Source organism: Artemia franciscana, unplaced genomic scaffold, assembly GCF_032884065.1.
Source record: "Artemia franciscana unplaced genomic scaffold, ASM3288406v1 PGA_scaffold_1178, whole genome shotgun sequence".
Taxonomy (NCBI): Eukaryota; Metazoa; Arthropoda; class Branchiopoda; order Anostraca; family Artemiidae; genus Artemia; species Artemia franciscana.
In genome coordinates, this window is record NW_027062616.1 from 56,081 (window position 1) to 70,433 (window position 14,353).

At 35.8% G+C, this 14,353-nt stretch overlaps 1 protein-coding gene across 1 annotated transcript; it reads left to right on the forward strand.

The window, feature by feature from the left end:
* The first annotated feature begins 5,231 nt into the window (after window positions 1-5,231).
* LOC136041174 (uncharacterized) lies at window positions 5,232-5,927 on the forward strand. The gene has a single exon (XM_065725703.1). It carries the CDS (start codon window positions 5,232-5,234, stop codon window positions 5,925-5,927), a length of 696 nt encoding a protein of 231 aa, XP_065581775.1.
* Window positions 5,928-14,353: the final 8,426 nt, after the last annotated feature.

Consider the following 14,353-nt stretch of genomic DNA (forward strand, 5'->3'; position numbering starts at 1 on the left):
TCACTCGAACCAACAAAACACATAGAAGAAATATTCTCAAGAATACCAGAGATACAAAATTTGAAAATACTAGGAGATAACACTCCACCCTCCGTACGCCCCGACGAACAAGAACATTAGAAGATGAAAGGGCACCATTAGTTTTAATTCGAAGATAAGAATTACTATACCAAAACTTTAGAAGAAAAATAACTGAAAGATTAATACCGTGACTATAAAGAGAGTAAAGAGCCTGACTATGTACAACACTATCGAAAGCCTTAGAACGATCAAGAGCACAAAAATGAATACCATACCCTTTAGCCGAAGCATCTTTAAGAAGGAAAGCAAGAGCACGGTGAGCGTGCTGGCACCCGATGCCAGACCGAAAACCAAACTGATTCTCTCCGAAATTAGCATTCATACTTATGAAAGGAAGTAGGATGTGTTCAAGGATTTTACTAAAATTACAAGCAACCGTGATAGGCCTGTAAGAAGAACAATCCAAAGGAGTCTTACCTCGTTTAAGTACAGAAGTGACAGTTCCACACAAAAAGCTGTCAGGAACGAGGGAACAACAAAGGCACATTTGGAAAAACAACTGTAAATGGAAAAACAAAGACGGGCAATTTATTTTTAAATTACAAGCACTGATACCGTCAATATCAAGAGAACTTGATTTCAATTTCTTAACAGATGCAATTACAGCGTCAACTGAAACGGGAATAACTTGTGCCTGAGTCAGGGAAGGCGGGAGAACCGAATCAAGCAGTTTCGAATAAAGCGCGTGCACTGCATAATTCACTTTGGAAAATATAACTGAATAGTGGTCAGACCATGCGGAAGGCGTAATGGGGCAATTAGGATTTGCCGAGTTATTTAAATTAGCTGAATTAATCACTTTGTCCCATTCTTTCTTATTGGTAGGATAGTCTAACCCTTTGTAACTGCTCGATCGCAGACATTTCTTAAACTCACGCTTAGTTTTTTGTTTTATTTCAAACACATTCCCAGCTAATGGTCGACCGTTAGCAACCCATATACGCAGCCACAATTTGGCTTTATTTTTCACACTTTTCAGCTCAGGGTCACACGACCAGATTGGTTTCCTTGTACTTTTCCTCACTCGCTCCTGAGGGACAGCAACCTCCTCAGCGAGTTTTAAACGCCACACGATTTGGTTGTAATAATGATTCAGATCGTAATTAATTTTAGTAGGACTTACACTCAGCTGGAGTAGATGAAAAGGTACACATAAAGAACCAAGGAGAACGGCCAGGGTTGAAATATATAATGGCATATTAACATTTTTCCAATTACTCCGCACAAACCATTTAGAGACAGGAGCACAAGCCTGGTCAGTACTATCTTTTTTAATCGAAAAGCACAGCGATAAAGGAAGGTGATCAATATCTTGCTCATCTTCGTGGACATGCACAGTTGAAGATGTAATGAACGGGGAACAAATCACTTGATCAATATCCGATAAGCTGCCGGAATTATGCACATACGAGAAAGGTAGATCCTTCGCAATTATTCTGTAATCAGGGAGACAATCAAGTAGGTTCACAGTACGAGCAGAATCACGTTTTACATCAGTGTTCATATCTCCAATAAGAATAAATTCGTACCCATTTTTGCTTATACTTTGAAGGAGAGTTTTCAAACTAGAGCATGCTTTGGAGAATTTATTAAGCGATGTCATATTCTTCCCATCGTGAGGCAGGTAAGTGTTTATCAATACGGTTTTACCAAGTCTTATAGCCAATAAATGTTCATCAGAGAAATAGCATGACGGGGACAGAAAGCTGAGCTTTTGTTTTATAATACATGCTAAACCCCCTGAAGGCCTTCCAAAAGTAGATTTAGCATTTGATGTGAAAACAAGGTGGGCGGAACTGCGGCGCAGGAAATTAACACTCGTTGCGGTCAAAAGATGTTCCTGAAAGCATACAATGTCGAACTTACTGTACAGTTCATCAATGGTCAGGTCCTTGTTTTTCGTCCCATTAATATTGAAGGACACGAGTGATACTGATTCAGACATTAGTTTGTTTTCGGTAACTTGCGACTGACAATTGCTTTCAATTTAGGGCAAGTGAGGCTAAACGAAACATGATCACCTTCACAGTTTGCGCACTTAGGTGACAAATTGCAAGGCGAGTCTCTATCTGAAACATGAGGACCGGCACATCGCGCACATTTTGGTGTAACACTGGGACAAGACGACTGGAGATGGTCAGGGGATCGGCAATTGTTACAGCACCGGGGAATCGCTTTGAACTCATAAACACTTAGGATTTCGTATCCAACTTTGAGACCATATCTAAATGCTTCGACTCTTGATGTTGCATCGGAGAATTCAAGTTTTACTGCAAGCGATTTCCCTAGCCTAGAGGCACCAGAAACACCAGGGCACGATATCAGGTGGGACAGTTCAAAATCAGGCGGGATTCCCTTCAGGAGTCCGTAAAACTTCTTGGTTAGAACTTTCGCAGAAGAGCCAGTAAACGCACCAGTCACCGATAAGCGGAAATCTTCAGCAACTGACTTATCTATATTGATAAACAGTTTGTCACGAACGGGGCGAATGCTAGTGATTGATTCGTGTCCATCAATCTGATCTATCAGATCTTTTCGTTTTATTGGGTCCGAAAGGGTAGATGGAAGGTTCGACACAACAATAGTAGCATGCGAGTCGGGAATTGCAGGTTTCGGCAGTTGCGGGTAATTCAGTTCATAAGCATCCAGCTTGGTGGCAACAACCTTGAGTAGTTGTTCCACACGATTCACCTTTGTTGACAGCCTAGAATACGCGACTGCGGGCAAAACCGGGACCTCGGTTGGAGACTTGATCACATAAATCGGAGTTGATACCTCCTCAGAGTCCAGTTTCTTAATAAAATCAAGAATATCTTTCACATTGTTTGCAGAAGCTTTCGCACCGATGCGCCGGGGGCAATTATCATTAGGCGCAACCTTCGCCCAAAATTCGCTTTTCGCATCAGCAATAACACCGCATTCAAAAAAGTCTATTGCTTGTTGAATAATAGTAGCGTCTTCAATACCTTCTTCCCAGTTGTTTTGCAAAAAGTTCATTACCGGGCAATGCACATACTCTCGGTTATCCATTATCCTTTACTGGGAAAAACCAGTCAAACTGGTCAAAGAGCACGACTGATTCATACTTATGCGTCACTATAATCCCTATTGCGAAATTTTGATTTTCTTGATTTTCTCAAGTACGGAGATCAATCATAAATCTCGTGTTTTCTTTACTAAGTTGTTCGTTTTTATTTGCGCTCTGCTTACGAATCAGGAATACTGGAGAAGGAAATTGAGAGGATTACTCTTTAATGATTCCAGATTGCAGCATTGCCTGGATGTGTTCTTCTAAAACAAGAGCCATCTGGTAAGGAATTCTAAATCGCATGCTATTAAATTTCTTTTTTGCATAATTGCTTGCTTATTTGCACGTTTATTCTTTTTTTAGATATATATAATAAGACTACTTATTGCAAGACTGCTTCTTGTGGTTTCCATTAAGGATTATTCATTCAGTTCCGGGTAAGTCTATAAAAATGTGTTTACCTAGTGTCGAAATTAAAAATAATGATCCAGGAGGTTCTAGTTAACCCCAGCCTCCTGTATTTCAACATGTAGCCTATAGTACTATTGACCCTTTTTCTACAATTAAAAGATTATTAAGACCGTCACAAATTAACCATTTAGTACTTATATTGAAAAATATGTTGACGCGACAAATTTTGTTAGCTTGAAAGAATCTCTGTGTTATTCTTTTCTCAACAAAATAACACCCGCTGAAAAATTACAACATATAATGACAATTAAAGAAGAGCCAAATGAACGTATAGTAAAATTTTTTATGAGAATTACGGGTGAATTCGAGGGATATGCTTCCTTGGTTAAACAGATCGCGGGCACTGAAAACCTCTTGTTGGGAATTGACATATTGAAGCAACAAGCATTTGAACAAGGATTGCATGATGGCATTCGTAGGTTCATTCGCGAAAGAGGGGCTTGTGAGAATATAAGTGAATCGTTTAAAAGGGCTAAATTATACGAAGAAATTAACGGTATAACGGCAGGAATTTCCTCCCTATCTGCTGCCACTCTTTCTACCATTCATGATAGTCGGGGTCCAATATTCGAACCCAGAGGAAATAATTTTAGGCCCAGAAACTTCCAGTCCGGGTATAACCCCAATCAACACAGGGGCCGTGGAAATTACTATTCAAACTTCAATGCTGGGTCGTATAACGGTTTCTCAAATAGAGGGAATTTCAGGAGAGGAAATCCTGGAAGATTTTCGTCTCCAGGTCAGCATTACAGGGGAAACAGAGGGTATAGCTACAGAGAGTACCCTAGACAAAATTTTCAAAAAAGTCTGCCACTTGGTTCCAATAATGATTCAATGCATAATAATAGTGGTAATTTTGGCGTTCCAAACGCTAATGCATCCGCATCAATAGACGCTAGTAATCAGCAAGTTTCAAGGAAAAGTGTTTTTTGTGTTTTGTGCAAGTCTTATACACATCACACTTACAGTTGTGAAATAGTTTTGAAGGGACGTAGAGCAATTGAGCAAGAAAATGTTAATCAGGGAAACTAGATAAGCCAATGACTTCAGAAGAGTATTCTTTGGCAACTATTAATAGTAAATCTCTTCAAAAACTTTCGTTTGTTTATTTTCAAAAAAATTCCTCTGAATTATTCCAATTGCTAATGAACTTGTCTTAATAAACGGAGTTTTATATAGAATAGAATATATTTCGAGTGGTTCTTTTAGGTTGAATCAAAATGTGCGCACAGAATTAAACATTCAAGTAGTTTTACCTAAGCGAATGATTCCGGGTATATTAAAGCTTTTTCATGAGCATTTAGATTTAGGTATTCATGCAAGTTTTGAGCGGACTTCGTGGAAAGTCAGAAAATTTTGCATTTTTGAAAATATGGCCTCTACAATTAAGGAATTTGTTAATAATTGCGTTCTTTGTAACCGAGTGAATACGAAAAAAATCAAACCACCACTTGGGAAAAATATTGTTCCTGAAATGCCATTTTTGGTCTGGGCACTAGACGGTGCTGGTCCTTTTCCGATTACAAGCTCTGGGAATCGATACGTTCTAGCTGGAGTGGATTTTTTTTAGTAGTCTAGTAGTATTAAAGTGTATACCCGCTATGAATACAGAAAACACTAAAATTTCTCTGGGAAAATATTATTGCTTAATATGGTCTACCTGAGGCTGTTTTTAACTGATCATGGTTCAAATTTTGACAATATAGAAATAAAGAAGATGTTTTCCGAAATTAATTGTAAGAAAATTTATAGTAGCCCCTATAATCCACAGTGCAACGGAGCTAGCGAGAATAAAGTTAAAATATGGAAGAAAATTCTGTCTCATTCATGTGATAAATTAACTCAGGTGGATTGGGATGAAAAGATTCCCCTTATAATGTTAAGTATGAACTCTTCTCTAAATACTGTTCGAAAATTTTCTAGCTTTACCATTGTGCATGGATTCAGTGGAAAATCTTTGGCAGATTTACAATTCAACAAACCGACAAACTTAAATTATTTTGATGGCTATGATTCATACGTTACACGATTAATACAAAATATCTGTGAAATTCACCAAACGTGCTTAAATGAGATTAAAATTCAAAGGTCCAAACAGGCGATTCAGTATAATGAAGATTCAAAACTGACATTTATTGCCTCTGGAGATATTCTATATTGCCGTGATACAACTTCAGTTGGTAGAAAATCCACCAATTATTCTTTTCGTGGACCGTATGTGGTATTATCCAAAGTGCATAAAAATGATTTCTATTTGGCTTCTTTAAATCCAGTTGAATTAAGAAAAAGAACCTCAAATGCTAGGCTCCTTAAAAGAGTCAACCATGAAATTGTTTTTGAAACATAATCCTCAATTTTCCAAGAATTACCAGAAAGAGATTAACCAATATATAGAAAAAAAAATGATGAAATGAACCCTAACTGTGATGTTTGCTCCCTAGAGGACACAGAAAATAGACCATATGACCTTAGGTCTTGCGAACCAAGCACTCATGTTATACTAAATGATAACTTACCCCTTCCTAGCTCAGATATTGCAAAATCCAAAAAAGCCCCTTCTCTTACTGAAGAAGACTCTTTTCGTTTATCTCAAAGCGTCGATATGCACAAAAGAACGATAATTTATGAAACACAAAATAATTTAATTGAGCCTGAAAATGTTTTCGAAATAGAAAACACTAATGTCTTTTCAAGTACTCCTAGTGCTGAAGTTTCACGTATAACAGGAGAGTCCACATCCTCTGAAGGTGAATGTTCTAAAACTATTCCTACAGCTAAAGAAAGTGAAATTATGTTGTCATCCCCGACTTCAAAGGTTAAGATAAAGGTAGATCAAATTAAAGCAAAACGCGAAGAAAATCCCTTTTATTCCTTAAGAAAATTAAAATAGCTAAAAACGTGTAATTGAAAGGGAAAGTATAAATGTGTCATATTTTAAGGTCAACAATTTGGGACCCTAAAATCATTAGATGGTTGAATTCTCAATCTAAAAATTTCAGAATAAGCATCGATGGCTTATATATATTTTTTTTATATGATGTAGCCAATCCTGCAATTTTAGTAGCCTAATTATACAATTACCTTCTAAGAGTAAAGTACCTGGTTTATTCTATCTATAACGCTACTAAATTAGTGACAGTCTTTATTTTAAGCTGAAGGTCTTTAGCATTTAAACGTGTCTTTTTTCCGATGAATTGTTTTACGATGAAATTTATGCTAATAATTAGTGTATTCCTTGATTTTGGAATGTCGGCTAAGGAATCGACTTTATCATTAGATGGCCAACAATCTTTTGTTTGAAGAGGCATAGGCTTCCAATATCTGAGCGAACTTGGAACTGGATCGAGTGGAAACCACAAACTCATTTTCTTTCTTAGCGTAGAAAGGCTTAAAAATACGGCTTTGCTGCTTAAAGTTCACGTGGGAGATATGCTGAATATTCTTAGAGAAAAGGGATTAAATTTTGAAAATGTTAACCTTGATGAAGATGTGGAAACTTTTAAAGGTATAATAGCCCTTTTCTTGGTCATTACTTAATTCTTCTAATTTGTCAGATAATTTTTCCACAGTGCTTGTAGAACTTAAACCAAGTAGAACTTCACTGATCTGCCCCACTATAGGTAAAATGGCCCTTTTTTTACTAGGATTAATAATATTAAGCTCAAATTCTTCTATGATGTTAGAAATAAGGTCAAGTTCAGAAATTAGTATTTTTTTCTTAATTTCCAAGAGTTCCTGGAACTGATTAATAATTAGATTTGCATTATTCAATAAATTATGGTGACCATTTGTCCTAGATTTCTCAAAGGTTTTGCTAAATATAGGAGCTAACGCTATCAGCCTTTAACTCTCAGATCCCTGGGACTCCTCCCTTTAAATGTAGGTACCATTATTGATGTTCTCCATGTAGAAGACCATACTCCAATACTAATAATTCTATTCTATAAGTAAACTAACACAGGCAATATCACATTAGGTGACCTCTGTATCAAAATTGCTTGTATTCCATCAGCTCTTGGTCCAGATCTTCCTTTCATATTCCTAACAACTGTCCTAATTCTTCTGACAAAATTCTCTTGCCAAATCATAATCCTTTTCTCTCATAGGGAACAACAAAAAATCGCTCCAATTTTCATTGCTTAATTCTATGCATTCTATACTGTTTAAATAAATTGACCCAGTATCGGCGCAGGGTTATCTGATAGGGTTTCTGTTATCAACATTTTTGATTTCATTTTTGACCAGAAATCTTTTATAATACCTAGATTGAAAGCTTATTCCAACTCCTCCTGTTCTTCTCTAAGCTTCTGTCATTTTTTTTATCAACCTTTTATATTCTCTTATTTTTTCTTTAAATCTTAGTAATAATTCCTGATTTTTCTCAGATGAAGAGTAATTTTTAACTGCCTGTAATAAATCTTACACACATTGTCAAAGAAATATACATTTATTTTTGGGTAGCGACGACGTTTTCCCCTCCTTTCCTTATTCTGATTGCGCGCCCATTCCTTTCTTCTTTAAACGTCATAACGTAGCCGTCGTTCCTGGCGTTGAACCTCGCGAAAACAATCTTCTCCCAATAATTCAAGCGGTTGAGGTTGCCAAGCAGGAGAAGGCTCAGGTTGCCAACCATGTGAAGGCTTGAATTGAACTTCCTCACCGGCTCATCTCCATGTTGTAATTCATCCCGTGACCAGGATGAGAAATGAAGAGAAGAGCCAAGAAGCTTTTTTTCCACATGGTCTATACTTCGTGGGTGTTCTTCACGTTCAAGAAAACGATCTCTGAAATGATCAAACGTTTTTTGGCTGATGACACAGTCATCTAGCTCTACTTTCAGGACTACAAATACAGTCGTCACCGGTGGTTGTCTTAAATACCGCAAATCACTTCTCAACTCAGGGGCCATTGAACATGTTTCTTGTTGAATTATTTTTCCAGTAAGAACACGCGGAGCTGCTTGCAGACTACCATACTCATGTTTCAACATTTGAAACCAATCATTATGTAGTTAGATGTTCTATGAGTTTTGGTGGCCTAAACCGAAAATGCTTTTAAAATGTTAGTAAATTTGTTTATTGATAAAATTTCTAAGTACAAAAACTGTGTGTCCTTTAGATTTCTTCTTTCATGCATGATAATCGTCGGAAATGATAAATGGCGGAAGCTCGTCCGGGTTTAACCTGTATTCATCTTGGCATGCAAAATCAGGGTCACATTTTCTAATATAAAATATAACTTTATTTAATATTATATCTCTTTGTAAAGTCAAGAATACTATTTTGATTCATAATATAAAATTCACGCGTTTCATTAATTAATTCATTCATTATAAACTAAATACACTATACAACATATATTACTCTATGTAATTCAAGATCCCCTGGAGTTAACTTGTTGGGGGATCCTGTACATTTGACACACTACATCAAAAGTAGATAAATTTCTCACAAAAATGATGAAAAAAAAAGAACAAATACACGTGATATATAAAAACGCTAATGATTCATAAGTTTAAATGATTTTACAAATTAATTCCATTATTGAAAAAACGTCGGTAATAGACTGCTAATAAGAGCTGCGAATGAACATTGGAGCAGATAACTTTCTATAAAGACTGTTTAGTGATTAAGGGAATCCGCTTGATGTTGATGACCTAAGAAAGTACGGCTGGAGAACTTCAGATAAAAGACCATTGTTACCTGTAAAGGCAAGGCGAAGAATATTTTCGGCAATAATGGTATCAAGTTTATCAAGACCTATATCTTCATAAAGGTCGGTGTAAGGGTATAGACGAGGAAGGCGGAAAGCTTTAATGATCTGTTCTGGGTTCTTTGAAGAGAGTGAATTATAGATTTGTTGGTATTTCCCCAAACTGAGCAGCAATAAGAACAGTAAGGAAACTCAAAAAACAAAATTGAGCATGATGTTAGGTGCTAAAACTCCCCTTCTTTCATTAATAAGATGAAGTTTCCCGTCTGCCAGGAAATGTCCAAACGCCGGCGGGTCCTGTGGATCACCGTATCAGAGGCCTCCTTCCTCCTGTGCAAAAAAAACTACCATCCTGAACAGGGTCCGTGTCCAACAATTCCGGTGGCTTGGGCGAATCCAGTGCACATGCAACGACTAACTACTGAAAATAGCCTTTGAAGGTCACATCCATGGTTCTCGCCCTTGCGGTCAACCTCCGAAGCGCTGAAATGAGAACTTTTTCGACTGCAACCTTCACAAAATGTCTTCTCAGACAAGCACAAAACAGAGAGCAGTAGAGACGACAAATACATTTGCTCGTGAGGAGAGGGGCCCCAAGACGACCACCAAGACCAGATGGGACTCAAGTCAAGTAAGTCATAAAAAAGGAGGATTGTCTGGAGAAACTGATATAGATACCAATAATCTGAGTTTTGTTTATATATCTTGAATGGAAGGGGTATCAAGTAAATAAAAGTTGCAACTAATTCAAAGCCATAGGAATGCCATCAATTTGCTTCGGTTTAATAATTCCAAAAACTAATGAACATATTAAATAGTTCTGATTTCAAAAGAATCAAAACACCATTCTCCACTATTCCAAGTGCTGCCTAGAATTTTCTGTTGGCTCGTAGAAACAGAACTGTTGTGAAATAGATGTTCGATACTAACAATTTGCGAAAACATTGATAGTAAAGTATATCCCTAAATTGGACGTTTATACGAAAATCAACATTGAAACAGTATTTCAAAGTTCAAAATTAACATAAAACGCAATACAAAACCACAAAACACAAAAGTTGTCCGCACTTATTTCTTATTTGAAGAAATTTGCAAGTCATACTTCTTCAATTTTCTTAAATTTTGCTCGGGGATTATATTAAAACTTTTCCCTTATAGGGGTTTTCAATTGTTAGTGAATTTTCACTAACAATTTTTAGTCACAATTCTTTGTTAGTTCGTAAAAACACGAGTGTAAGTAAAATCATTACATGTTATTTTTGCAATACGATTACTTCTTATATTGTTATTATTAATATTCATAATTACTTATTATCTCTAAAATTATAATCATCTATAAAATTAAAGTTACTGCTTTTAATAGGACGGTGGAAACAAGTCTTAAAGTTTGTTATGCCGTTCGTCGGAATTTAGGTTTTTCAAACAATGTTTTGTTCTTCAGTTTCCACTTAACATTTGCCAATGCTGTCACTTCCATTTTTTTGCTTAAGATCTAGCTTTCTCATCCAGAGTATAAGGGAGAATTTTTCTTGAGTTCTGCCTCATCAGTTCTCATTATCGATACTCTGTTCCCAAAATTAGTTTTACACGTTCTCATGTTTTTTAAATTTTTTTCAAAAGAAAATTAAAAAAAAAAACAGGCTTAGCAGATGTAAAAAACATCTATAAAAAACTATTCAGATAGTGGAAGAAAGAACTGAAAAAAAAGCCTCAAGTGTAGGGATGAAATTGCATAATCACATAGAGTTTATTTGTGTGACCTAGGTCTGTAAAATATAAGGCATGATATAATAGTGTGATATAGGTCTCTCTATAAATGCTATCTGGAATAGCACACTTCCTATCTGCTTTATGACACAACAAATATTTCTTTGTTCTTCAGAGTGAAAGTGTTGTCAACATTTGGCCATTTCAAAGTTAATCATCCATTTTTAAAAGTGTTAGTTTTGACTGTCCTTTGTCTGGAAATTTCTGAATTCTTGAAATGTGCATGCACTACTTAAGATTATAAAAAGTGTGTGGCAATAAGGAGTTTAACATGTTTCATAAGAATTTTGGGTGGAATACAGTCTAAGAAAACAGTAGTGGATTTCGAGAATTTTCAGAAGTTTATTGTCATTTTATTTAATTCCATATCTAAGTTCTTAGCTTTGTCCAAAACATAGGTAGGACTATGATGGGGTCATTTTTGATAGTTCTTTGATATACTTCAAAAATCAACAAGTCATCTACATTTTAACACCTTTGAGGGAATCTTACCAATTTCACTATTCAATACTACATATAAGAGTGGTCCTAACATGGTTCCTTGAGAAATTGCACGCTAAATAGGGAGGGGTTCAGAGACAACATTTTGCATTTTATAGCTTTGAATCAATTTGAAAAAAAAATATATAAAATTTAAGCTACTAAGAGGGTCAATTTCAAATTTATCCAGTGATAAATGAATTAACGTGCTGTGATCAACCAAGTCAAATTCTTAAAAATATGAACATAGCATGAGGCCAAATAGCAGTCCCTTAGATGACAGAAAAATCTAGCATCGAATCAGTGAAACTAAAATTTAAAAGAAAACTTTCCGTAGTGTTCTTCTCATGTAAGATATTATTACAAATAATAATGATCAAAATCTCTTGTGGTTGAGAAGGTACCAATAAATTGAACAATTATGTTTTCGTCAGAGGTCCCTTGAATTGCAAAACAAATTGTTTCTCATCTGTTTCACATACTCAGTGAAATTTCAACAGAGTCACCTGTATTTCGATAGGTCCTATTGCTGTCTGTCAAAACTTTATAGAAGTTGCTACGAAAAAAATTCTCTAAAGAAACCAATGTCATAATGGAAGCTAATATCCATATTTTAATTCGGCTAATGGAACATTTTAGGTAGTCTGGTATTTGACTACATAAGACAAGAATTTTATGACACTTGAACATAGTTTTGTCAGCATCAAATTAAATGCCATTCTAACTTGATTATATCAAGAGCATGCCAATGCGGCTAAATTTTAGAGAAGATCAGATGTATTGATCTTGAACTCGTTGGTGCTGATCCTAACTTTTTTTTTTGCAAAAAAAACAACCAAGTATTGACAGCTTGAACCTTACATAACTAAAAAATTGTCAGGAGCTTATTTTGTGTTGAAAACAGGAAAGTGGTTAAATTGAATATTCTTTTCTTATCTGGTTTCTTACTGGATATAGTATCCACATTTTCCATTGCCAAAATATAGCAACAGCTTCAAGAGATGATGTTCCAAGTCCCCACTAAGAAGAGTTATCCTGTTTTGAAGGGGAATTTCAACAGTAGTTCAAAAATTGCACTGTTGAATTATCAATGCTTTTATCCTAGTTTAAGCATCTCAATTTTTTGAAATTCTGATTTATAAGGTTTCAAATAAACTAGCTTTAAAAATATATCATAATTCACATTACAATAAAAATATTTGTAGCTTATGACCCAATCTTAGCCAAATTGATTTTATCCCTCCTTTGTCATGGCTAACAATGCAGTATATATTAACCTATTTCTTCACACTGAATTTTTAAATATTTGAATACTTTTTGTCCACTTTACTTTAGAGCAATGGCTAATCAATCAACAAGATGGAAATAGATGCGCTAAAAAAAGAGGCTTATGGGAGGGGGGATAAATGAATCAAGTTGCCTAGTTCTTATTCATGACCAATTTAATAAAGTAATTGAATAAAATAAAGTTATTTATAGTGTTTCAAATGGAATGAAAATCTTGCTGAGGTACTAGGATAACCTAGAGAGAAGTCTTTTTACCATTCAATAAAACAGACTGGACCTATTTGGTCAAACTTTAGTTTATGGGCTTCTTTGTAACTTGGTATCTAGATAAATGTAGAGGCCTAGGATAATACGGGCTGTCCTAGCCAAGTGGTTAGTGCTCTGGACTGAAAATCCTGGGGTCAGAGGTTCAAGTTCAACCCAGTTAAGTCTGAGTAAATTCAGAATTGACCCAGCTAAAAATGGGAACGAGGAGTAATCTAGGAGGAAACACAGGAAGCATTGGATGATTAGCCCCCAACCATGAATAGTACTCCGGGCCAAAGACATTAAATCCGGAGATTGGTACCTCTATGAGACAGATTATTCGTCAGCATTTAAAAACAAAATAAGTATTAAAGTAGACAATACCTTTGCCTAGTAAAAATTGATAAGGTTTTATATGTAAATTTATTTGTTCTTCTTTTTTATTTTTTGATAAATCCCTTTATATGGGGATATATTTTACCAAATAAGTAGCAGACTGGGTCTATTTGGTCAAATTCTAATTTAGAGGCTTCTTGTGAACTTAGGAATTAGATAAATGAAGAGGTTTAGGCTAATACAGGCCATCATAGCCAAATGGTTAGCACTCCAGACTTGAAATCCTTAAGTCAGTGGTTCCAGTCCAACCCAGTTCAGTCTGGGTTGAGCCAGAGTCAAGCCAGCTCAACTGGAAACCTGAAAACTAGGGGGAGGCACAGGGAGTATCACAAGATGTTTCCCAGCCATGCATTGTACCCCTGGCCAAAGGCAATGAATCTGGAGATCAGTACCCGTACAATTCAGAACATTGGTCAGTAAGCAAAAAAGTTTTTTTTTTAAGTTTACAAGTAGGTTAATACCTTTACGTAGTTAAAATTCTTATGGTTTAAAAGACCTGTAAATATTTATGTTTTTATTTTTGAGATACACCCCTTGTATGGACAGCAATTCTACCAAAATGAGAAGTAACTTATTTTTGCATTTAAGTTCCTTCCCTTTTCTCATTTCGGTAAAATTCTACTTTAGCTACTTTTTACTGTCTTGGAATGGCGATAGGTTACAAAAATTAGGGCATTTTGAAGTACCTACCTTGTTGCAGATGTCTGAGAAGTCCAACACATAAGGGATTGTGGAAAGTTGTGAAGTTGAAACAGTTTTGCTGTACCTCATTTAAGTAGAAGATTTGTTTTGCAAAGTTTCAATTTTTTAACAATACGATTTACAAGATCAGGGCTTTAGGGCAAGGAGAAGTGGAGATAGGGGTGTAGATGTATGAGCAGCCCA

Excerpts from the sequence above, each read along its gene's own strand:
- LOC136041174 (XM_065725703.1), top strand. The coding sequence starts at position 5,232 with ATGGTCTACCTGAGGCTGTTTTTAACTGATCATGGTTCAAATTTTGAC.